The 26238-nt window shown below is 44.0% G+C and overlaps 1 protein-coding gene across 2 annotated transcripts; it reads right to left on the bottom strand.

Annotated features, from left to right (window-relative positions):
• Positions 1-7070: 7070 nt before the first annotated feature.
• Positions 7071-23353, bottom strand: LOC144719817 (UDP-glucuronosyltransferase 1A5-like). 2 transcript variants are annotated; one of them, XM_078596047.1, is made up of 6 exons: positions 23335-23353; positions 18481-19350; positions 17146-17277; positions 11461-11548; positions 10168-10387; positions 7071-8489 (listed from the first exon to the last, which is right to left on the bottom strand). In XM_078596047.1, the coding sequence occupies exons 2-6, from the start codon at positions 19345-19347 to the stop codon at positions 8204-8206; spliced, it is 1593 nt and encodes a 530-aa protein (XP_078452173.1). In that variant the 5' UTR covers positions 19348-19350; positions 23335-23353; the 3' UTR covers positions 7071-8203. The 2 variants fall into 2 exon arrangements, with proteins under 2 accessions (XP_078452173.1, XP_078452164.1); XM_078596038.1 differs by lacking the exon at positions 23335-23353 and adding an exon at positions 22320-22539.
• Between the last annotated feature and the right edge of the window lie 2885 nt (positions 23354-26238).

Here is a 26238-nt window from a genome sequence, read left to right as displayed (position 1 = left end):
CCTCTCTTCGGGATTTTGGCAGCTTCCCCTTGACGAGTCCTCACGGGAGAAAACCGCATTCCGTACGCCGCAGGGGTTATTTCAATTCAACTGTCTCCCGATGGGATTGAATGCGGCCCCTGCTACATTTCAAAGATTGATGGAGCTCGTTTTGACGGGGTTGCAGTGGGAGACATGTCTTATATATTTGGACGATATCATTGTCTTCAGCCGCACATTTGATGAACATTTGACGCGGCTGGAGACAGTGTTCACGAGGATGCGTTCTGCCAAATTGAAATTCAAACCAAAGAAATGTCACCTACTGCAACGGTCCGTCCGCTATTTGGGGCACATTGTGAGCGCTGAGGGAGTGTCCACGGATCCGGAAAAGACGGCGTGCGTCCGGGATTGGCCGACTCCGGCCACCGTGGGGGATGTTCGGCGGTTTTTGGGATTTGCCTCGTATTACCGAAGATTCGTGCCGGGTTTTGCGACGATTGCGAGGCCTTTGCATCTCCTTACGGGTAAAGGACGGAAGTTTGTTTGGGGACAGCCGGAGGAGGCGGCCTTTTGGAGTCTGCGTGATCTATTGGCCACGGCCCCAACATTGGATTATCCCGATTTCGATCACCCATTCATTCTTGATACGGACGCGAGTGACACAGGTATTGGGGCGGTGTTATCACAGTCTAAAGGGGGTGTAGAGCGTGTCGTGGCGTATGGTAGCCGAGTCTTGTCTCCTGCGGAAACCCGCTACTGTGTCACTCGCAGAGAACTATTGGCGGTTGTTTTTTTCCTACGGCAATTTCGACCATACCTTTATGGTCGTTCTTTTATTGTGCGCACGGATCATGCGGCCTTGCAATATGCCCTTAAAATTGACCAGCCATCCGGACAGTTGGCACGTTGGTTGGACACGCTACAGGAATTTTCCTTCCAAATTCAACATCGGAAGGGAGTGCGCCATGCGAACGCTGACGCACTTTCCAGATTACCGCGGCGCGCCCCTTGTAAATGTGAGTCGGGGACGCATAGGTGTTCGCCGATTCCAAACCCCCCTCAGCCGCTCACGTTGGCCGTCGAGAAGTCGGACACTCCGATGGAACCGGGACCGGCTGACGGGGTTTTGAATCTGCCGCGGTCTGTCTGGATCCGGGAACAGATGATGGATGAGTCATTGGTGTCCTTGCGGAAGCGGTCTGCTAAGGACAATGGGAGTCCGAGTACGGCTGTGGGGCCGCAAACCGCTCTCCGAGATGGTCTGCTTATGTGGCGGGAGGGGTTCCAGGAACGTTGGCGCCTGGTGGTACCAACGTCCTTGCGGTTCGAGTTGATTAGAACCCTCCATTGTGACACTCTCTTACATTTAGGGGTGCAGAAGACCTTGTTGACGTTGCAACGTCATTATTTTTGGCACGGCATGGCGACAGATGTCGTAGGGCACGTGCGCGCGTGCCCTGCGTGTGCACAACGTAAGCCGCCGAAACATCCTTACGTGCCGCCTCTCCAGTCGATTCAGGTGTCTCGAGTCAATGAATTGGTGGCGCTGGACATATTGGGACCTTTTCCACCATCGGCGAGGGGTAATAAATATTTGCTGGTAGGGGTTGAGTACCTCTCCCGTTGGCCGATGGCCTGGCCGTTGCCCGATCAGTCGGCCGCGGCCATTACCGACGCCTTTTTGTTTGGGTATATTATGGATAAGGGGGCGCCTGAGAGACTCCTCACGGACCAGGGCAGGAATTTCTCTTCTAAATTATTGGCGGAAGTGTGCGCGGGCCTTGGGACTAAGAAAGTACGGACATCCCCATACCATCCGCAGACGGATGGTATGGTTGAACGGCTGAACAGGACATTGTCTGCCATGCTTTGCCATACCGTGAGTGAACAACAATCAGATTGGGATCTGCACATCCCCGGGGTGCTTTCGGCGTACAGGATGACGCCTCATGCGGCTACAGGATATTCGCCGTTTTACCTTATGTATGGTCGGGAAAACGTGCCGCCGGTGGATGTGCAATTGGGAACTGGGGTGAAGGGACCTCGTAAACCACTTCCTGAATACATTCAGGACACGGTTCGCCGAGTCACGGAGGCGCGGGAGAATGCCCGCGTGGCTACGGCCAAAGCCCAGGCCCGGAACGAGCGATATGCGCGACGGTCTGAGGGGGAGTGCCCTTGGAAGGTTGGGGACCTAGCCTGGCTTCATTGTCCACAGGTACGTCCGGGGACCTCGCCGAAATTGCACAAACCCTGGCATGGTCCCGTACGCCTCATTGCGGTTCCCAACCCACAGTCAGCACGCGTCCAGATTGGGTCTCGTCGCTGGGTTGTGCATACGTCGCGCTTGAAACCATATGTTGCTCCCTTACATGATGCGTCATCCCCCAATGTTGCCTTGCCGGGGTCTGTTGCTGCTGACTCTCCCCTGCCTGCGTCCATTGATCTCGCTAGAGCGCCTGTCGTACCTGTTCCAGACAGGCCGGCCGTGACATTGCGGGGGACGAGGGGCCCTGCTCGGAGGACGCCTGCCAGGTCTGCGGGACCTTCGAGCCCTGCAGCTCTTCCGACCCAGCTGCGGGCACGGTCACAGGACAAGCCCAAGACTAACTCTTTAGGGACACGGGACGTTGGTGGACTTCCAGCTGCGACAGGGGGATTACCCCCTGTCATTCCTCGACTTTCATCGCGTTCCCGTTCTGCGAGTGGGCCGCCGACCGTCCGGGACGGGCCGGCGACCCGCACACGTTCCAAATCGCTTACGTTTCGTTGATTGTTGCTGTCTTGTTATTTTTTCTTACAGTTGTATTTATTGCATGCTTTTGTACGTTCGTTGATGTTAATTGCGTTGTTGTTGTTCTTGCTGTTACATTATATGCTTAGTGTCCTTTAGGGGGGGAAGCTCGGTTCGCCGCATTACGATTTGCTATTGGTCAGCCGAGGTCGGCTGGGATTTTTCTACGGGGGAGGGTGGTGTAATGCGGGCGTAAGCGACCTTCCGGAGGTGACGTCACGGGGGGTGGAGTCATGTGACGTGGGGGGAAGGTTCGGGGCCTTAAGCGGGTAAACCGGAAGGGGAAGGCAGTCGGGGTGTGAGCGGAAAGGAGTGAGGCCACGCGGGCAAGTGTGGAGAGGGGGGGGCGCCGACGGCCATCGGGAGCCAACCCCGAAGATAAGAGGAAGCTGCGGAGTGGTGTGCAGCTGCGGAGGAGACAGCCAGGAGGGCTGCGTGTTAGAGGCAGCGGTGTGGCTGCCAGGAGGAGCTGCGGAGAGAGAGAGAGAGAGGGCTGCTTGTTAGAGGCAGCGGTGTGGCTGCCAGGAGGAGCTGCGGAGAGAGAGAGAGAGAGCAAGAAGCTGTGAGAGCTGCGGAGGGAGAAGAGCAGCAGCGAGTACAGCCAAGGGGGGCTGTGTGAGAGAAACAGCAGCGGAGCTGCTGTTGTGGATCGGGCCGACATTGGAGTCAGCACCGTGGAGAAGCTACAGAGTAAAGACAGCCGTGTGGGTGTACAGCACGAACCGAATAATAAAGGACACTGAGCCAGACATCGTGGTCCAGTCGTTTATTACAAAAGTATAAATACTGAAGTGCGTATGTGTGCTGTACAGAGTAGGTACTGCATAGCTTTGTTTATATACATGCATTCATTTTATGGATGTATATACAATATAATAAGTGGCTTTTAGGTCTGTAATTCTTCGCAATTTATTTCAAGATTCTCTGTCTCTATCATACCTGATGTGGCTCTCTATGGGCTACTATTTGCGATATACTGGCGTATGAGGTGTGCCAGAGTTTTTCAGCGCAGCTATTGACACATCACAATGTGATAAACCCCTTCGAGGCATCAACCAATCTGTTGCAAAAACGATATTAAAATGTGTGCAAATTAAAGTTCACATCTGGGAAACTTTTACTGAGCATCCACTCTGATTGGTTCGTGGTATCTTGGTGTCTCTCAATGCACGCATTATTTTGTAATTGTCCGAAGTAGGGTTTGGCAACCTTCCAAAGAAGAAGATAATTTTGTTGTTGTTCTTTTTGTCTTTGACCAAAATAGTTCGAGACCAGTATCACACGCAGAGCTACTGTAAACAAACACATCAGTAGGTATACAGCAAATGGCAAACAAATTCTGACAAATAAAATAGTTGATGCAATAAACTGCATCTATTTAGTTTTTGTCCCACTTAGTTATTCTTTAACAATACATTTTGAATCTTGACTTAAAGCTTTCGTGACTTGCAGGAATTAATATTCTTTGGGTCTCTCGGTAAAGTCACGTAGATAGGTTCAAAGAAAATAGCAAAAAACTACGTTTCGATCGAAATACAAGCGGTCGTCATGTCCTTTTCCTGACGACGACCGCTTGTGTTGCGATCGAAACGTCGTAGTTTTTTTGTTATTTTCTTTGAACCTATCTACGTGACTTTACCCAAAGACCCAAAGAATATAAATACATTTTGACTGTTGTACAATTTGTTGTCACCAAGACATTCCATAGTGACCCATAGATATTTTGGGTTAGGCTATGTAATTCGACCAAATCTGTGTCAATATTGACTGCACAAACACGACGTGTGTTTTTTAATTAGGTTGCTGCAATTAGCTTTTAAAATAATGTCTTATCCACAAATCTAACCAAATAGGACCTTGCTGCAGCTAAAGTTCTAAGGTTATAGACCAGGCAATTGACACTTTCATCACACTTACGCACAACTGCATCGTAAAGAAAACGATCACTGCAATGAGATGGTCTCCCACCTTACATAACAGGAAAGATAAAAACGTTGAAAAAAAAGATCACCTTCAGGAGTATTCTATGATAATTAATTTCCAATTAGTTTTTTTTCTTATACAGTACTATATGTATTAATACATAACACCCAATTATACAATGCAGGTTCTCCATACACGGTAGTTTTATTTGGAGAACCATCGGAGAATGTAAAATGACATTGTGATTTAGACTGAAAACATTGGCCTGTAAACCCCAGGTGCATAAAGGAAAAAATGTGTCTCCATTTTTAGTCTCAATGTCTTCCAAGATTTTCGTGTAGGCTTCTTTTTGTGCATCCATCAGCTTTGGTAAATTTTCCTCAATAAGTTAAAGAAGCTCTAAACCATCATAGGATATTTCAGTAGGATCTCTTGAGCAAGGGCATGCAGGTTGTTCCTGTAGAGTGTTGGTAGTCCGATAGACGTGGAGTCGTTTCCACCAATGGAGTGCAGTTTGTCTTCAAGGTAGATACAACTAATTTTGGAGCTTTCGTGACTGCAGGAATTATTCTTTGGTTCTTTCGGTTAAGTCACGTCTAAAAATAAAATAATAAATGCTTTTATGCCTGATGATGATTGCTTGTGTTGCAATCGAAACGTCGCTATTATTTTAATTTATTTTTAGACGTGACTTAACCGAAAGAACCAAATAATAATTCCTGCAGTCACGAAAGCTCCAAAATTAAGATTGAACCATTTCTACGGGGAAGTTTAAAGCTTATCTTTTTTCTCTCTCTGGCTATTTGTTCTCTCTGCCTGTGTCCTCTCTTTTGGAATGTTCACACTTAAATTCTAACTTAGCAATCTTTGAAATACGTAATCAACCAGGCTATGCGTTAATTGTGTGTTGACCGACTCTCTGTGTTGAATTACATCACATTTCGATATTTTGCGAGGTTATTTAATTTTAGTGTGCCTTTCTCCTAATTTTCAAGCTTGTGTGCCGTGCCACGTCGTCATCTTACTTGCGCAGCAGCAACACGTTGCCGTCCACTCATTGATATGCTAATTTTCTCTGCCCCCTCCCTCTCTCCATCCCCGCCCCCCCTCTCTATATTTAAGGGACCGTCACAGAAACGACCCCTCTCACTGTGCCGATATGTGTCCTCTCTCTGTGTGTCCTTGTGATGTCTGTCTGCTTGTATGTCTGTCTATAGTTTTCTAGTTAGATTTTTATTGCTATTTCTTTTATGCCTGATGATGATTGCTTGTGTTGCAATCGAAACGTCGCTATTATTTTAATTTATTATTTTATTTTTAGACCTGACTTAACCGAAAGAACCAAAGAATAGATACAACTACCATGACTGTCATAAAATTAGCAATCTTCAGGACCAGATACGTGTAATTGATTAAATTCGCGAAGGTGAAGTAAATAACACCATAATTTGCAAACAATTTTATTGGAAGGTTTGATTTGAATGCGTTATCTTCCAACTGTGGTATCAATCTGCTTTTGTCCTACGTTTGACACAAATCAAAAGTACGGGGTCACGATGATCTCAGGTGCAAGGATCGTGTTCTCATGTGCACGAACAGCAGCACAATCGAGTAACGGCATTGGCTGTGATGGCCCCTTTATTGAAGACACAACAATCACGTTGTTGTGGGGGGGGGGGGGTTAAGTAACAAAATAGATAAGCAGACGTCTCATTCAAGTCAATACGTCTTCCTCTATTCTTTGTGGAGAGACAAATACATGAATGAGACTACTGTCTGCTTATCTTTCATTCAAGGGTCCATCGCTAGTGATCTGCTGTGGTCATATATGGTATACAGAAGGTCATGGGTTTGATCCCGAACCTGACGCTTGCTGTGTATTGGAAGTTTGCGTGTCTCTCTCTCCATGGTCGGGTGGATTTTTCTCCGGGTCATCCGGGTTTTCCCTTCAAATTTAGAAACATGCATTTAGAGTCTGTGACTGAAAAATATTTCCACATGATAAGCCTCTTCTTTGAGCTATCATTTGTGGCCAGGTCTCTTCTGAAAAAGACATATACAGCTCAGTGGCCCTTACTTACGAAAATTATAATAAATAAATCGCCTCATCAATCGGACCATTGGTAATCGCTACCACCTGATGTTCGGTGATTTGTGAATCATTTATGTCACATGAACAATTACCAAATATATATATTTTCAATATTTTAAGTGCTGATGTATCTGTCTGCAACCACTGAATTGACTGAACATACATTTTCCTAAGTTTTTGATTACGTTTCTTTAATGAAAATCAAATCACAACATTAAATTGTAAGCAGCAAATCATCTCACATCATGTTTAATAACAGCATTCTTTTAGATTTAAAAAAAAAAGGCAATTCGGCAAAAGGATGGCCCGCTGCCTGAATCAAGCATACGTTGTTTGAAAAAAAGGTTGAAACAATATCCCTGCTTAAAATGTGGGTTTATAAAAAAAAAATAGCGTGTCAAGTGGACAACTTACGCAACTCAAGCGAGATCACCGTTGCCCATTTTTCAGGAACATCGTGATGCTCGGTTACGTTCAAGCTTTTGATTAAGCCAAGTACAATCTGTCCAGAAACATACTAGTTAATTTTCAACGGGGAAGATAACTGCGTTCTGCAATTGCTCATTACAGAGTTGGAGGCACGGGACAGGCGAAATGAGTACTATGGAGATTATTGATCTAGTCATGCAATAGCCGAATTACTTTGTGTATTTTCTCCTAAAATTGCCACAACATCAAGTGCGTACCGCCGGTACTATGGTTGTATCTCTGAGCCTTGAGACACCTGTCCACTTGATCACCTTGTGACGTCAAAGTTTTATAGAAAGCAATCAACAAGAGACCAATTACCCGACCCAATACAAACTAAGATGACCGTACAAAACCAGTCTCAATCGCTAATATTCAAAGTGTCTCTAAAGCCATGTCCCACGCGTCGCCAATATCTACTTGCTAAGAGCACTTGAATGAAATTAGCCAGACACTATTTTAAGAAAACACATTCAAGGGAATAACATTCGCATTCAACTTCAGAAAACAAAATCAGCAAAATCATATTGTTATAGTAATAGGTTTTTACCCTTTCAACTGGTACAAAACTGACACCTTTATACAAGGCATCATGTTTGCAATAACCACAACACAAGCAGTCAAAATGCAAACAAAAAGAAACAACTCTGATGATGATAATGATATGCACTGTCCTTGAAGTTGATTGGTCCACACCCGAGACAGCTTATCTTAGAGCCTAGTCTCCATTGGTGTTATTGCAAACATGATGCCTTGTATAAAGGTGTCAGTTTTGTACCAGTTGAAAGGGTAAAAACCTATTACTATATTTAGCCACTGGTAAAGGAGGTCTCATAGTGTTAATCATATTGTTTTCGAAGATATTTACACGTGCACTAAATATAATATAGATTTATTTATTTTTGCTCCGGATAAAATCATTTGTGTGTTTTAGAGGCTGCCATTCATTTTCTTGCAGTGGCGTTACTGTGTTTGGCCCTACAGAGCCAGCGACAGCAGATCGTGATGAGCGCAGTCAACACGCTTGTCACCAGGACTATGGCTGCCAGCAGAAACGCCACCACATCAAAGCTGGCCTCCTGGTACCAGGTGAGGTGGTCAGCTGCCACTCGCAGGTGCTCCGCACCGTGCCGCATCACAAACTCCACCCAGAACACTGCCCTGTCCATGGGCTTCTGCGGCTGGTCGTGGTGCAGACGCGAGAGAAGTGATACCTTCTCCTTGTAGCTGCTAAGAAAATCAGACACGGCAAAGGATGCAGTAGGTCTCTATTTGGTGTTTGAACACCTTAACACCTGTTTTATTGCCATAAAGGGTAAAGACTATTCTTGTATTTCTTTTCGTTATTTTGATACTGCCATAAAGGTCCCACAAATAGGCGACAGTATGTTCTGTACGTATGTTGGACTTCTTTTCGCATCGTACGTAGCCAACCGCGATAATCGGAGGTGCGGGGCAAGGACTAAACGCAAACAGCAGTATCATCCATTTCGCATGACCATCAAGACCCACCAGCGGCTGCTATAACACCGTGACCACCACTGCAGTCACTTTGGGCAAGGAGTCCCCTGTATTAGGTTGAACTAATAGGCTATTCTGGACCCTAATTGCACGTGACGGGTTTAGTGCATGCTTTGAGTTTCTGCTAATCAATTTTAATTACATCTAGTTGACTAGTTAAAAGAAATGATGTTGAAGAATTAACTAATGCACCTTTCATAGGCTCATCAGAGCTCCCTCCAGCCCATTAATTTACGTCGACTGCGCTTAATCATCGTTGTAATGTTTTCATACCCACGCCAGCAATGTATACTCGTTAATATATATAAATTCGTGCACCACTTATATTACGGAGCACAAAGAGAGATTATTAGTGCACGTGGCACAGCCTTCTGTATATCTGACTCTCAGTATGTCGAGCGCAATGTTGATTTACAAGGAGTCGAAATCAAATGCAACGTCGCCTCAGGACGCTGCGCATATTCATCCCCCGTATCTGGAAACTTTGGCAAATTGTATGGTCGTCTCTTTAATTGCTGGAATGATCGCAATGGACTCTTTTTCGTGGTGGCGAGGAGGGATGTAATTGCAGTCCTCCCTCAACAAGGGGTGTATGGGGGGGGCTGTATTCAGAGGACGCTCCTTCTGGTATTTGTTTAGAGAGGCATCAGCTCAAGTCAGTTATTCAGCCCACCAACGATGACGTGATTTCTCACGATCCGAGGTCATGATACAATGCAAGATTGGAATAACACGAAAAAATGTGTCATTGTCTCTACCGTCCGATTTCTACAGTATTCTCACTTTTTTGTCTCCATCGGTACAGATATTTTGCCCTCTGTAAGCCTGAATGTATAGATTATTGTCAATAATTAAATCAATGATTACACTCACGATCCAATACGTGTATTTGGAGCATAATAAATGATTAAATTAACGCATTACCACTTGACAGCATGCATTGTGACATTTACCCGAGACATTAAAGAAATATTCTTTGTGAATGTTATCAAAAGTGCAATGTTTTATATCTTAAAGCACTCTACCATGATTTTTGGTAGACATTATATACGTCATTGAAATAAACACAAAAAGTAGTTCTATAGAAATTAGTTTTCAATCTAGATTTCGAAGTGCATAGCTCCAGTGGCTTCCTAATATTGGAAGAAAGAGCATTCCAATCGACCGCAGAAGCGCATCTGAAAGCGCGCGATGCAGTGACAGTCTTTGTTCGATGGTTCGAGCGGAAATCTTACGAAATTCAACTCATAATCAAATTGCAAAAGCCACAAAGTAAGATAGTTTGGCATGGCAGAGTGAGATGGGACTGCACGCCTTTCCTACACAAGCTCCCACCGGTGCGATATTATCAGCCAATCGCTTGAGACGCACCGACCCACCACCGTACCTCTTGTGGATGGCCATTATGGAGATGGACGAGGCGAGAGAGCCAGCGTCGAGAGAGTGAATGTTGAGCACCAGTGCTGCACCCTTGCTTTGCATGCGGGCCATGTTTTCGAACTGGTCCCCGAAGAGTGGCAGGCCGAGCATGGGGACGCCATAGCAGATGGCCTCGTAGATGCCGTGCGATCCCCCGTGCGTCACGAATACACGAGTCTTAGCGTGGGCTGCACCATCACAGCCAGACAGGAACACAACGCATATTCGGATGTTCTTTTGAACACTTTGTTCAATAAACTATAAACTAAAACTATAAACTGATTTTATTTTGCGATGTAAGGCCCACTGAGCTATATAGCCCTTTTCCAGAAGCGACCTGCCCACAAATAATAGCTCAACTAAGTGGCTTATCATATGGAAATGTATAGCAGCCAAATACTCTAAACGGATGTTTTTAATTGTAAAGTGATAAATCAGAGGAAACTCCACGCGACCACGGGGAGAACATACAAATTTCAAATATCCAAACGCCACATATACAGGCATGAAGGTTGAGATCGAACCCACGACTTTTTGTATACCTGGCGAGATAGTTCATATCACTGAGCGATACATAGCTTTGGAACTGGAACATAAAGTGGCTTTGGTCAAATAATAATACTTTGAGATGTTGTACAAGCATGTTTTTCTCAGTTTGTGATGGTACGTTAGCTCAATTCTAATTCTCAGCCATAACCATATCTGACGTTCGGGCCGGATGCTCTGAGCTATCGGCAAAAGAATAGTAACAGTCTCATGCCGTTCACATAGCCAGGGCATGACTAGTTTATACGACTGTGTATTTTACTGAGGTACATTTTTAGTTTTTTCTCCGCTGGTGCGTCATCTGGTCCAACACCAGCGGAGACGGGGCTCTAAGAAAAGCTGTCTCGGGTGTGGACCAATCAATTTCAAGGACAGTGCATATCATTATCAGAGTTGTCTCTTTTTGTTTTCATTTTGACTGCTTGTGTTGTGGTTATTGCAAACATGATCTCTTGTATAAAGGTGTCAGTTTTAGTGCCAGGTAAAAGGGTTAAACCCTACTACTATCTCAACACCTGTTTGTTACCAGATAAAAGGGGGAAACCTATTCTCATACGTGTGTTGGACACAACTATTATTTGCTCCCTGGATTCCAGATGTCCAGAAACACTTTAGGGCTTGCTTGAAAATGAGTTGATGCTGTTTAAAAGATAAATAAAGTATGCACTTTTAAAAATGTTGATTATAATTACAGTATAGGTGTTACCACACGCACCTAGGAGGTCCCTCTGTGGTAACCAGGGCATCACTTTTGTGTTGTTAGAGAGCTTTTCGACAGTTGGTCCTTCATAGCGCCATAAAACCTTTGGAGTAAAACATAAACGAATCAGCAGAGTTTTCACCAGCAATCAATGCTCTAGATATCGTGTCACGCAAGCTAATTCTATATATATTGTAATCACCTTCCATGGTACGACACAATGTAAGTAATGGGTGTGAAAAGTTAAAGGGCCCAACTGCATTCAATGTGCGTGTGTATTAAAATAATTGCATACTGACGAGCTTGTTTCATTGCTCCAAGATAAAATAAAGAATATTGGTGAGAATATAGAAGAAAAACATTGATGTCTGCTGGTTATATTGACATTTTCAGTCCATATGCACTCTCTAGGCTATGCATAATCAGCTTGTTGTCCTTCCCTCGCACCTTCGATTAGCACGATTGGCTATGTATGGTGCAAAATAAGTTAAACATACATACAACCAGTGGCGGCTTGTCAATAGAGGGCGCTGGGGCGCCGCCCCCATCAAGATTCAAGAAATATACATATACAAAAATTATATAAAAATACATAAATAAAATATTTTTTTCATACAATGTGCCGGCTGGTAGTAAGAAAAGCATCAGCATTTAATAAAAACTGGCTTGAATCGGTCAACTATTTTCTATGTTTTTCAATGTGTTTCATGCGGGACGCCGGACAAATGGATGTCTATGTGAGACTTTACATTTTCGGACAGCATGTGACTTAAGCTGGTCTCTAATTGGTTTCTTAAAGATTCTCCTCAGGGCGCAAGTCGTTGCGTCCCTGGCCAATCAGAATTGGATACATGTTATTTTATCCAATCTGATTGGTTCTCGTCACCTGTCATTCAACTTTACGCTCTGGGCCACTACTGCGAGTGCGCAGGCGACACCACTTCGACACTTGCTAGGCTGATCAAATTTTTTGTGTAAACAATGGCAGCAGTTCATCCAAATTCTGTAATTTATTTACAAAAAAACCCTTTCACAAGGCTTTCGCTGGAAGAAATAAAAAAGATAAAGGATCTCGGACCGGACCAACTCGATTTACAAATCCAGCAGCAGGCCAGTGACAGAGGACGAAGCTACACACGAAGCTTCACCCGCGCTTGTTATGAGAAACGGAGGTGGCTGGCTGGATGTGATGTTAGCAATTCTCTTTTTTGTTTTCCCTGTCTTTTATTTCAAAGTGTCGGCACTGAAGTTTTGTGGACAACGACGGGGGTAAGAGACCTCAAACATCTCTCTGACAAATGCAAACGTCATGAAAGTAGCCGCAGCCATATTGATAATAGCATGAAACTAACGTTTTTGGGCAGAGTTAGCATTGCTGAACAACTAGATGAAGGCTACAGGATTGGCATTAGAAGGCACAACGAAGAGGTGACAAAAAATCGACACATACTGTCCAGGATAATAGACTGTGTGAAATTTTGTGGAGCATTTGAGTTGGCGTTACGTGGCCATGATGAGAGTGAGAGCTCAGATAACCCCGGTATATTTCGCGGGTTGGTGGATTTTGTTGCCTCTCTTGATGGAGCATTGAAAGAGCACCTTGACAGTGCTACTGTATTTAAGGGAACGTCGAAAACTATACAGAACGAGCTACTGGACTGTATGTTGTCTGTTACAAGAGAAGAAATAATCAAAGAAGTCCAGACAAGTAGTTTTTTATCAATCCAGGCAGATGAAACAACAGATATTGCCACACAGTCCCAACTTGTGCTTGTGCTGCGCTACATCGACGACAAAAATAACGTGCAGGAAAGATTTTTTGAGTTCATCCCTCTGCAGTCAGCTACAGCTGAGTCCATTGCTACTGCACTAAAAGAGCGTCTTGCTTCTATCCTTCCTAAGGATCAGAAAAGTAAGCTCATCTGCCAGGCATATGATGGGGCCAGCGTGATGAGGGGTGCCACTGCAGGTGTTCAGAGAAAAATACAAGATGTGTACCCAAATGCCCACTACATCCACTGCTACGCACATCAGCTCAACCTGATAATGCAACAGGCCACGTCTCACATATCCAAGACGAGAATATTTTTTTCTAACATTGGTGGATTTGCCAGCTTTTTTTCTAAGTCACCCAAGCGGACATGTTTTCTGGATAAAGTGGTTGCCCATAGACTGCCAAGATCCAGCAACATCAGATGGAACTTTCATAGCCGTGCCATTAATACTGTTTTTGAGCACAGAGAGGATCTCATTCACTGTTTTGAGAGCATACAAGACTCAGGTGACTTCGACCCCAATACTGTCAGAGAAGCAGGAGCCCTGGCCATGCTACTGGAGGATGAGGATTTTAAGTTATTTCTGGAACTTTATCACCACATCATGCCACATGTAGACTTCCTCTATGCCAAGCTCCAGAAAAAGAACATTGATTCAGTCCATATCAAAGTGAGCATCCAACAGTTCCAACAAGAAATACAAAAGATCAGGTAACTTTATTCCTGTAATATGATCATTATTTGCTTTCTCTTTCATTTTTAACTCTCTTTATCCTTTGCCAAAATTATAATAAATTATCTTTGTCCTTTGCAGAAACTATCTCCACTCCATTGGTGAGCAAAGCAGTGGTTCTCGTCCAACAAAGAGGCGCCGGGCGCTCAGTTCGGAAGACCGTGAAAGGATTGCAGCAGAGGTGAGTTTGTTATAGAAATCAGTCAAAATACCATTTTACATTATTGTTGTGCTGCAGAGATGTCCTGCCTACATATCATATTCTACAGACTCAAGAAAACAAAAATCTTAATTTTAATATACAATAGCATCCCAAAAATAATAAATTGGCAACATAAAAATAAATGATCAAATGAAATTTGAAGCCACCAAAAACTACAGTCTTGTATGGGACAAAAACTCAAATGGCTCTATTTTTCTTTTGAAAGTAATTGCAACTGTGACAATTAGTGGTCTACTCCAGGCTACTACCTTACATTTATATATCTATTTGTTTAATTATCTCTATAGGTCTGTGACACAATCCTGGGACACACTAGGGAGCGTTTCTCCTTCACAGACCACCTTGTCTGTGCCACCTTGTTGTAGGGGGACAGGTTTGATGAGTACAAGGATACCTTTCCTGAAGATGCATTGAGCAGCACCATGAAAGCGTACCCGATGCTCAGTGGAAGCAAGCTGAAGACGGAGCTCAGTCTCATCTACAGCAAGGAAGAGTTCAGAGCCTGCCGTGGTGCTGTGGACCTATTCCAGCTGTTTATGGAGAATAATCTCGAAGAAATCTTTTCCGAAACTGTGACTCTCCTAAAAGTTATCATTACCACACCCATGACCACGGCTGAAGCTGAGAGGTGCTTCTCAACCTTGAAACGAATAAAAACTTTTCTCAGAAACACCATGACCCAGGAGAGGCTGAATGCACTGGCATTGCTGTCCATGGAAAAGAGACTTGTTACGGAGATAACTGACTTTAATCAGAGAGTAGTTGAGAAATTTGCTGGCCAGAAAGAAAGAAGAGTAAAATTCATGTTCAAGTAGGAAGCATGCTTTTTGGTACTTTGGTCTGAAATGTATATAAAAGAGAAACATTTATGTTCAAGTAGGAAACATGCTTTTTGGTACTTCTTTTGGTCTGAAATGTAAATAAAGATCATCAAAATTTATATTCAAGTAGTCAAAATGGTTTTTGGTAATGCTTTATATTTATTTGCCCCCCTCAATAAAATAAAAAAAATGCGCCCCCCCAAAAATAAATATCACCAGCCGCCACTGCATACAACCATACAATTATGGGACATCGGCGAACACTGTGATGTTGGATTACTCTGCATCTTTGATCTAGATGTAATGTCAGCAAAATATACCCATGCGGGATTTGGCCAGTGGGAATTAACGTTTAACAGTCAAGCAGATGAGTAAAGTGCATGCCAGTCTTTAAAGGTAAGCCAATGCCCCCAGATTTAAGTATTGTCTAATAAGGTAAGATACAAATATATAACAACTAAAAAATAACAGTTCAATTTAAAAGTAACCCAGTAACTTAGTGATGTATAAAATCCAGTGTTTAAAAGTAGGTTACAGAGTACACAGCTCATTGTAAATGATTGTCAGATGTAATTGTAAATGAGGCAATAATGCAATGTCTTGTACAATGACTGCAAATATTGTCTCGGGAATTAATCACATGAGGAGCAATGCCTTGGATATCCAACAGTGCGATTGTAAAACTCACGTGGCCACAATGTCAATCTGCAGCAGTGTGAATATTTAAATTAATGTTTCAATATTACACGAAAAAATATAAGCAATATGTAACTGGATTGTTTGCGCATTTGTATTAAGATCTGTTGTCAGCGACCATGGGGAAACCTGTTCTCTGGGACCTTCCACAAATATGATTATCGCGCGCAAGGCCTTGCCAAGCCAAGTGACAGCTGCCACTTCATCAGCAGCGTGGAGGGCCATAAAGGCATAAACCTCCGTCGAGTCCAGTCAGAGGGCAATCGTTGACAATGTGCGACACGGTCAGTCACTGACGACATGCACAGAGTGGGTTGTGGACACGCTGGTCGCAGGTGTGGAGGTTGGCTGCACATAAGACCCAGGCCTGTACGGAAACTGCTGAGCAGGGCCCATGACGTGGCGAGTTGATGCCAGGAAGACGAATGGTGAGGATGAGGGATGAGAAAGTTGTTCTTGATACCTTTCACTATGCAAGGAGGGTAGCTTCTTGCATTGGGAAGCGAGCTGGAAGGCACTTGGTTCATATTCATGTCCTCAACTCAATGGCTGGATATACATAAATACTAATGTAATGCGAGCGTAAATGGGAAGGCCGGATGTGACGATCCGGGAGGGAGGAGTCAGGGTCACGTGGGAGAGAGGTCATAGGAGGGAGGCCAGAAGAGATCAGGGCCAGTCGATGGAGTGAAGAGGCGGGACCACGTTGGGTGGCCGCCGCGCCATCGGCCACGTGGCTGATGGGGCTTGGCACACCGTCGGCCAGGGTGTGCGGAGCGAGAGCAGAGTGTGCGGGGCACACGTAGCTAGTGAGTGACTAGCAGAGTGTGCGGGGCACACGTAGCTAGTGAGTGACTAGCAGAGTGTGCGGGGCACACGGGGCTAGCAGAGTGGCTAGCAGAGTGTGCGGGGCACACGGGGCTAGCGGAGTGGCTAGCAGAGTGTGCGGGGCACACGGGGCTAGCGGAGTGGCTAGCAGAGCATGCGGGGGCACGCGAGAGGAGCGTGCGTGGCACGTGAGAGGAGACGACGCTGGTCCGTGGAGGAGACCGGTGGGGTGCGGAGAAGAACCTAAATAAAGGACGAACGGAGACCAACATCGCCTGACAGAGTCCTTTATTACACTAACACACTGGGTCCAATGACAACCACTCTCAGGTGGCCCTCACATAGCAGGGCTTCGACTTCTACTTGTGTTTTGCATCAACACATATGTATGATATGTAACTCTTAAAAGCTATCTATATTTTTACAGCTCATAAGAGACCCATTGATGTCACCTTCTTCCAGCAGCAATCAATTAAAACATAACTGACATAACCCTTGGTTATACCTTGTGCAATCATGTAACATGTATTTTGTCAAAGTTGAGTTGGATTTATATTTTGGAAGCCGTGGGAGAGGACCACATTAATTCAGCCATCTGCATGTGATGCGTAATTTCCTTATTACCTTTTGTGGGATTCTGCCCAGGCCCTCTGCAAGAATGTTTGCTATTCTATAAGGAATGGCTGACACCAAGGATCCAAATGACACCACCACCACACCATGCTCCCCAGAACTCTGCACAAACGCCTCCAAATCCTGCAAAAGAATAACCACACACATGCATTAAATAGGCGTTTTATATTTGTCACAGTGTCTAATTATATTCTCTAGTGTGTAAACATATAATAAAAACAGGTTGCTTTTGTACACCTGTCATTTAAATGCAATTTAGCTATCCTTAGCAAGAAATTATATATTTGTAGATTTATTTCCCCAGAAATTAAACTCTGCCAACTGTTTCCCAACTTGCTTCCATTATATGAATATTATCCATATGAGCAGAGCATGTCACAAACCTAATACTTAATTGTATTATACTGAAGACAACGATGTTTTCAGTTTATCTATGTGTAGTGCTGAACTTTACGCGGACAACTTCTTCTTTTTCCGTCATCACTTTATTTTATCAAACTCAGCACATTCCGCCACCCAGACTCCAGCGCGTTCTCCGCTCGCTCGCCGCGCTCCGCTGGCCTCGCTCACTCCGTTCTCTCCCTCTCTCTCTCCGTCTCTTTCTCCCCCGACTCTCCTCTCTGCTTCGCCCGTCTCGGCTTTGATCATCTAGCTCTCCCTCGGCTTTTCCGTCTCACTCCAGCTGTTGCTCTTTCTCTCGGCTTCTCCTTCTCATTCCGACTGTCTCTCTCTCGTCTCCGCCTCACTCCAACCGTCGCTCTCGGCTTCTCTGTCTCACTCTGACTGTCTCTCCGTTCCCGTTCCACTGCTAGCCTATCCTTCCTCTCCTCTTCTTCTCCTGCTCCACCGCTACCCTATTCTATCTCTCATATCTTCTTCGTCTCCGTCTCTACTGCTAACCTATTCTTCTTCTGCTCCGACCGTCTCAGTCCAGCTCCCAGCACAACTCCCCGTCTCACTCTCACGCTCCCGTATTTATCCCCGTTCCTATTAATTTCCAATTAATTAACCAGCGTCCCCCCCCCCCCCGACGCCCCGCGGCCCCTGCTGCCACCTGCTCCCATCCCCAGACTTACTGGCGCCACCTCGTCCCTGACAACAACAACCGGCCAATCACTGCCCTGCATCCCATAATTACCTAACGAGCCGTCTCCGTCCGGCCATCGTGCTCAAGCAACACCTGCTTGTCCTGATATGACCCCACTGTCCACAACCCACACGTGTTTACAATTTCCCCCCTTGGCGCGTGTTAAACCACTACATATGTGTAAGCGTGAATATAAGAGCAAATTACTCGTATAGGTAAAGAGTGGAGGAAAAAAATACCTGTGGAAGAGGTTTAGCTTCACCGGATGTCATACCTCCGACGTTCACCATGTTGGGCATAGTCGGGCGGGGATAGTCAAAGACAAAGTCTGTCCGGTGCAGCCAGATGGACGCATTGCTAAGCAGCTCCATGGCCGTGACGTCCCGGCCCAGGTGGCGCCTGGCCAGCTCATCAAAGCGTTTCAGAAGGAAGTCAATACACAGGTGATCCTGCTTTAAACCCATAAACATGTTGGTGACCCGCTCGGTGAAACTCATTTGGTCTGTGAAGCCTGACATACTTTGGGGAACGTACGACGATGGTGCTGGGCAGTGGGCAGCTTTTAAGTCGATATTGCATGGAATACCACGCATAAGAAATATTGACGGGAGCCCCAGTGCATCAGCTAAAATTGCTCCACATGGATCTATGGGGTCAGCGAGAAGAACCTCGAAGTTATAGGTTCGAAGTCGCTGCATCACAGCAACATTGCCAAGTAAGCTATCACACATTCCGGCAAACTTCTTGTTCATACTCTCCAAGCTCCTAAAGGTGAATTCTGTAACGCCATCTGTTTCTCTAAATACCACTTCTCGTAAAAACGTGTCTAACATGTTATGTTTTTCAACAAAGGGCACAGGGAAGATCTCCGAGTCTAGCCCAGGCGTCTCCCCCACCATTAGATTACCTGTCGTGGGCAATGCCACGACCACTCGGTGACCACGCCGAGACACGGCGAGGGACAGATCACGCAGGCTCATCCAGTGGCTGCCATCAGTTGGGTACACCAGCATGCCACCCACAGCACGGTCACCGTCAGATTTCTCCTGGCCCACGGCCATGTGCATGAAGGCGAGGGTTTGAGCAAAGATGAAACACCACCGCATGGCCTGGCAAAAACAATACACAATTGATCGAAATATAGTCGTGGTTTAGCTATTGTCTTATTTTTTTTAGTTGGTTAATATTTCAGGTAGAAATTGTGATAACTCTAAAGACTAGAGATAGGATGAAGCCAAATTTGGATTAAATTAGATTTGCTGTGGCACTTTTCTTGGAGTTGATAAATCCAAATATGTATTCAAAATCGTATGCATTTTTGGGCAGAGATGTTCAGCCTGTAAATTTAGTGTGTTTAAGTGTAAATCTGTGGTACACAGTTACACACTGCATATTACATACATAGCATTTATATTACACATTTCGACACGAGGCAATCACACACACACTACATATTGGTCTGCTATATGTAGACACGAAACAAAAGGTCTACAAGTTCAGGAGTACAGATAATAGTATGTACTGTTGTGTACATTCTTGGGAAAAAATTGGTAGTGAATCTTTATTTCATGAACAATTTACGTAATGTTTCACAAGAAACGATTTGGAACTGGATTGCTATGTGGCAATTTTCTATTTTATCACCTATGGACAATAGTTTATCTCATATTGGTTTCTTTCTGTCCTAACGAGACAGGTTGCTCAAGATTGAGTAAAATTTTGACTTAAAGCTTTCGTGACTGCAGGGATTCATATTCTTGGTTCTTTCGGTAAAGTCACATAGAAGGGAAATAATAAAATAAAATATTATTTTATTATTTCCCTTCTACGTGGCTTTATATTATTTTATTATTTCCCTTCTACGTGACTGTATATTATTTTATTATTTCCCTTCTACGTGACTTTACCGAAAGAACCAAGAATACAAGATTGAGTTGTTGGGCGTTTGTCTATATGCTATATGGATAACATATTGTATAACTATGTAAAAATTAACTTCAACAACAAACATAATTTTTAATGGCTCCCTAATTTATACGTACAAAAATCCGCATTGTAAGTTTTTTCTTTTTTTCCAGAATGTTATGCCTTTACAAATGTAAACTGACCATCTGTGGTAAAATAACAGATGTTGGCAACATAATGAATTAATCAAAACTCTTTGGTTGTTTCGGTAAAGTCATGTACGTAGAAACAATAATAGATTACGACGTTTCGATCGCAACAACAAGCGACTGTCTTCAGGTGACAACAACAACTTCAGGCGAAGACGGCCACTTGTGTGGCGATCGAAACGTCGTGATCTATTGTTTTTTCTACCTACGTGACTTTCACGAAAGAACCAAAGAGTATGGATTCCTGCAGTCACGAAAGCTTAAAATCAAGATTAAATGAATCAAAGTTTATATTTAGTTTAAAATGAAGCGATGTGTACTAACATGACATGTCAGAAGCAAGCATTAGAAAATATTCATTATGGATGTTATGATTTGTCATTTGGCAGTTATTTTTTACTTTCTGCGTGTCTTTGAAGCTGATACGCGTTATCACATTAGATTCCTACATTATATAAACAAATTATAATTAACATATTCAAAGTTATGTCCTCTGCAAATGCGAATACAAGTTTGTGCATTGCCATTTCGTTTACTTTTTGCACTTTTTAAAATTACAATGATAAAGATTTGTGTTCATCTGATTCAGTTAAGGATTCAAAAGCTCAGAAGAAAATTCAGATATGATTTATTCGGATATAATGGATTTGTTTAAAGACAACTGAATATATATATACGAGAGAACTGCATGTCTTATCTTGAAATAGTATACATTCTATTTTTTGGCATTCAAAGTACGTGTTTTTTGTTCAAATTTCCAAAATATAGTATCCATTGCAGTTTTACAAATTTATCCTGTACAATGTAACATATCATGATGGCATATTGTTTGCAAACATACATTTTAAATGGGATATTTTAAAACAATTGAGACATTCATGAAGTGCAGAGGATGAAGGTCATTGGTGTTAAACATGACCTTTGTTAATGCAGTTGGGTATTACGCAAGGGTCTCAAAGAAGATTAGTCATGCCATGAGGCCAGCTTTTATCTGGCGTAACCTTGGCGAAATCCTTGCGTTATTTTATGCGAAATCATATGCTTTTGCAAGAGCCACATTTCTAATTGTAGTCTGCCCTTTCCACCATGACAAAATAATAGATTTTCCCAAACAGTTTTATGCTGATTTTGATATCGGCATCATGTCGTCAGGTGGAGACTACATTCGGAGATCTTACGGAGAAGTGCAAGCCTTTGATAGAGAATGGCCTGCAGAAGCAAATATCACAGAGCTACCCCTGAGATATGTTTAAGTGACCACTGGTGCGCAGAATAGGGGACAGCACTTTATCCATCCGCTCTGCATACGAGCGTAATGTTAATCGCATGACAGTCTAACCGATATTTTAATTCTCAGTGCTGGAATTTGATCAAATAACATGCTGAATCAAATTCAGACCATCAACTACAGTAACTACAATGGAGAATTTGGTCCGAGGATAATGACATGTAGTCAAAAAGCTAATTTCTAGCACTTGTACGTACTGTTGGAACAGCAACTTACAGAGTGCAACGATACATCTTAACGGCCTATATACTGTTTTGTACTGGTTAGTAAATACAATGTGAACAGATTATTATAGTGTATAAATGATGTGCAATAATCTCGATGAATTTGAAAATGAAAAATTCTTGCAGCCAAGCCAATCAAAAAAATTATCAGGAAGACCCAACTTGAGAAAATGCCTTCATCTAAGAAAAACCACACGGATTTATAACTGCTATTAAGCAATCATAACAAAACGGCTTACAACAAAAAATAACCCATTTTAACATTCCAACAATGTTAAACTCCCCACAAATACTATATTTTAGATATCAGTCATAGATTAAACAGGTGATGGGTCCTCACCAGTTTAATAACTGAATGTTATTGTTTATTATAAACAATATATATCCAACAACAACGCAGCGTTAATCCAGGTACTTGGCTTAAATATTCTAAAAATACTTTTCGTACTTACTGCTTAATCTTTTTCTCTGCAGTAACTTAGATGCTCGGACGAGGCAGCAAATCTTGATTTAGGGGACTGTGCTTTGCAGAAATTGTGCTCATTCGGAAGCAGAGAAGGCAATCGTCCAATTAAGAGGAGCGTGGCAAAAATGTTATAAACTATCAAAACACCACGAATGCAGCTACGCTGTGAACACTGCGAAGCGTTGAAACACGTTACACAACGCACCGTTCAGTAGGTGTGCTCCCTTTGGTTAAAAAACAAGAAACGCTGGACTTTGACTTGATAAAAAAAGTGTACTTTCTAACCAGTTGAATTGCGCAACACTCTACAAGCTTGAAATTATTTTCCAATAAGAAGTGAGGGTGTAAATAAAATCAGTACTACCTATTCATTGGCCTGGTCAGCTTTTCTAGACACATTTGTTTAAATTATAATGAGCTATTTGTCTTTCAAATCTATCCCTCTACATACAATATTAAGTATTTTTTGCAAATTCTGTCAGCCATAAGTCCTCATGGGAGTGCATAATTTCAACATACTTGCCTATATTTAAAAAAAACTATGTTTTACCCGCACTTATTTCGTGAATCGAAAGCAAAATATTATATTGAAAACTCGGAGGCACGGAGCCAGAACTCCAGGAGTCCTTCATACGCCGACATGAATATGAAAGAGCCTTGAGCCGTCTCTTGAGGATGAGTGGTGCTTGGATGCTGTTGCTGCGTGTGTGCAGTGGGAAAGAGTTCCAAATGGCTGATAGTGCAGCTACGGAGAAACGTCGTTCAGCCAAAACAGTCCCTGGTTCTGGGTATGAAAGGGAGTTCACACGAGTTGTCCTGCTAAGGGAACATTATTGTTCCATCAACATCGACAAGAACATTTGTTGGGCATCAACACTGTTGTTGACGACCAGTCATTTCTTTCCCAGAGCCCTCTGGCTTTGTTTTTCACCTACCCCCCTTCTCTCCTTCTTCCGTGCCAATCTGTGTTTCTCCCCCATTCCCCATTTCCCCCACCTTACCTTGCCAGTGCCATTCTTCAGTTATTTCTCTCGGGGTGGACCCTTATTCTCTTCATGACCCCTACACTCAATCCTGACCGTGTCCCCGAACAAACTCTATGAGTGTAATAAATAAGTTGTTAGATGTACCCTGTAGGACGCGTAGGTTTGCTGTGGTGGTTTCTGTGAGAAGGGTGGAGAGGTGTGGCAGGAGACCTTGCAAAAGAGATCTATGGCACCGGATATCGATTTTTGTACTGGGTCCTTTATTTTATCGGTATCCAGTGCAAGCTAATTTAGCATAGCCATCGAAGCCTTATGACGACACCTAATGCTGAGGTTGGGTGCGTGACAGGTCGTTTTAAAACCGCTGTAGTTTAAGGTGTTTTGCTGGAATTCGAGAAAGGATGGCGTTATAATAATCAACATCTGGCAGTTTAACACGTTGGCTTTTGGGACCTATATCATCCATAATACAGGTTGTTTTTTGGGTTAGATCACGTAAATATACATGTATCGTTAAACCCACCACCACTCGACACAGCCAATTAGTAAGGGTTGTCACGTAAACAATATTCCAATTCGTTACTAGTGTAGTGGTGATAACTACTCGCTGTTCGCACGGATCGTAAACACGGTATTCCCGCTCGGTCAAACGGTCAGGGTCAAATGGGGTATGGTCGGATCCAAACGCCAGATTGGGAAGGACCAATCGGAGGGTTCCACAAGGTGGCCAGGGATTGGAAAACCCGGCCACGAACCAGTATAAAGCCAGAGCGCTGAGAGCTCTTGGCAGTTCTGCTACACGAAGACCCAAGTCGGCCGAAGACAGCTAGGACCCTGGACCAAGCCCTCCAGCCCTTATCAGTGTAATCAGTGGTTGGGGGAGATTAGGTCCTGGATAGGCAGGACCTTGGCTCCCAGCCTTCCCGCCCTTGTGAGGGCGAAGGTCCTGAGCTACCAGAGGTCGGGGACCCACCGGGCCAGCGGTGGGTCAGTGTACCTCCTTAGGATAGGAGATAAGCGTGAGTGTTGAGCTGTGTAAGGTCCGGAGGCTGTACCTCCCCAAGGGTAACGGGTAAGGGGACCGTATACTCCTTGTGTGTTAGGGACTGTGTATTAAGAGACAATAAACAGTGTGTGCCTTGAAGAAGTGTATTAGTCCGTCCTTTACAACACTACACTAGTGTAGTGAGTCCAACTGAGTCGCAGACGTTGTTTTGGAAGCAACACTATTTATTCAGTAAATCAACATAACATAACACAACCTACACTTGTGTGTTGAATGCTCATCTAGCCACGCTACTGCAGAACTAGACACGGTTCGCTATTCCGGCCCGGACCACAAGCTGGGTCCCGGACCGAGTGGCTAGAGGCTTCTTTTTACCCGACGTGGATCTTCATCACCAGCAACATGAAGAACCCCGAGCCCCTCATGGGGACCCCGTTATATCGGCCTGGGCTGGGGCTGGCTCCGCCCCTCGCCCCGTCCACCTTCTAGATCTCTCGAGCTCTTTTCCAAAGGCTCCCCGAGAACTCTTCTATACCACGTGACCACCCAGCGGCCCCACCGGTGGCCCCCCTCTAATATTATCCGGTGACATGTCGGCAGCGTATCATGCCCCAACGTAACCCTGGCTCTAGATTTGAAGCTTTCGTGACTGCAAGGATTCATATTCTTAGGTTTTTTCGGTAAAGTCACGTCGATAAAAAAATTAAATTAATCAAAGTAAAATAAAAATAAAATAAAAAATAAAAATCACGACGTTTCGGAGGCAACACAAGCTTCCGTCTTCAGGTGGAACCGTCACAGCACGATAGCTGTATCAAGTAAATGAGAGATTATAAGAGATACCACACCGTATATATAACCCTGGCTGGCTGACACTCCCTCTCGCTCCCTCACCGGGAGCCTGCACCGCACACTGTACGTGGTGCCTCCACGCTGACCAGCGCTCACCCAAGCCCACTATTGAGTATATTGAGTATATTGATGATATTGATGTAGTTTATATTTTAGTTTTTTACGTGGTGGTTTGGCTGCTGCAGCTCCTTACTATAAAATGTCCTTCCCTTTATTACTGCTAATCCTACTTCCTCCCTTTATTACTGCTAATCCTACATAATACACGAGCATAATATGACTTTGAGACCACCCCCCATGACCTACACATTCCACAAGTAGTGACTAATCCCATATTTGCATTTTCCATAAATATGCTAAATTCCTGTTGATATGCAAATTCCTTTGTCAAGGCGCCCTCCTCCTCTAACCCAGCTTAAATATACGCTGCCAAGCTTAGTGGTGTTCATTCAGACGCTGTCTTTCCGACAGCCCTGTTCTTCACCTGAGCACGGCTGCTTGCGTTGTGGCCGAAACGTCGTGAGAATTGTATTTTATTATGTTTCATTTTTATTATTTTATTATTTCCCTTCTACGTGACTTTACCGAAAGAACCAAGAAGACGTAATTTTGTTCTTCGTTTTTTCTCTGTTTTATTTCATATGTTATCATATTGTGCTGTAGTTGTTGCTGTGGTTGTTATGGTGTGTATTGTGTTAGATTCATCTTGCATCCACACCAACAGCAGCTCCACAGTTCTCTCCAGCAGGAATTTCCTGCCCCTACACCAGCCTCCAAAGCGCTGGCCCCTAGCCTGCCGGACCAGGCATCGAGACACCACCGGCCTTGCCAGCCTGGAAGCAGCGACTGCCCTCTGAGGGAAACCACCCAGGCAGCTGTGGCCATGTAATCATGGCTAAAGTGACCAATCTGTACTGTGGCTCACACAACGAAGGGTCACGTTTATTTTTTAAATAGAACCCGTTTGATACAGTCACAACAAAGGACATGCACATATGCAAAGTAGGGTTGGTAGGTCTGGATATTTGGCCCCCTGTGTTGGCTTCACTCCCTGACAGGAG

This window comes from Lampetra planeri, chromosome 1 (assembly GCF_965212315.1).
Source record: "Lampetra planeri chromosome 1, kcLamPlan1.2.h2, whole genome shotgun sequence".
Lineage (NCBI taxonomy): Eukaryota > Metazoa > Chordata > Hyperoartia > Petromyzontiformes > Petromyzontidae > Lampetra > Lampetra planeri.
The sequence above is the reverse complement of the archived record's forward strand: the minus strand, read 5'-3'. Positions and strand labels throughout refer to the sequence as shown.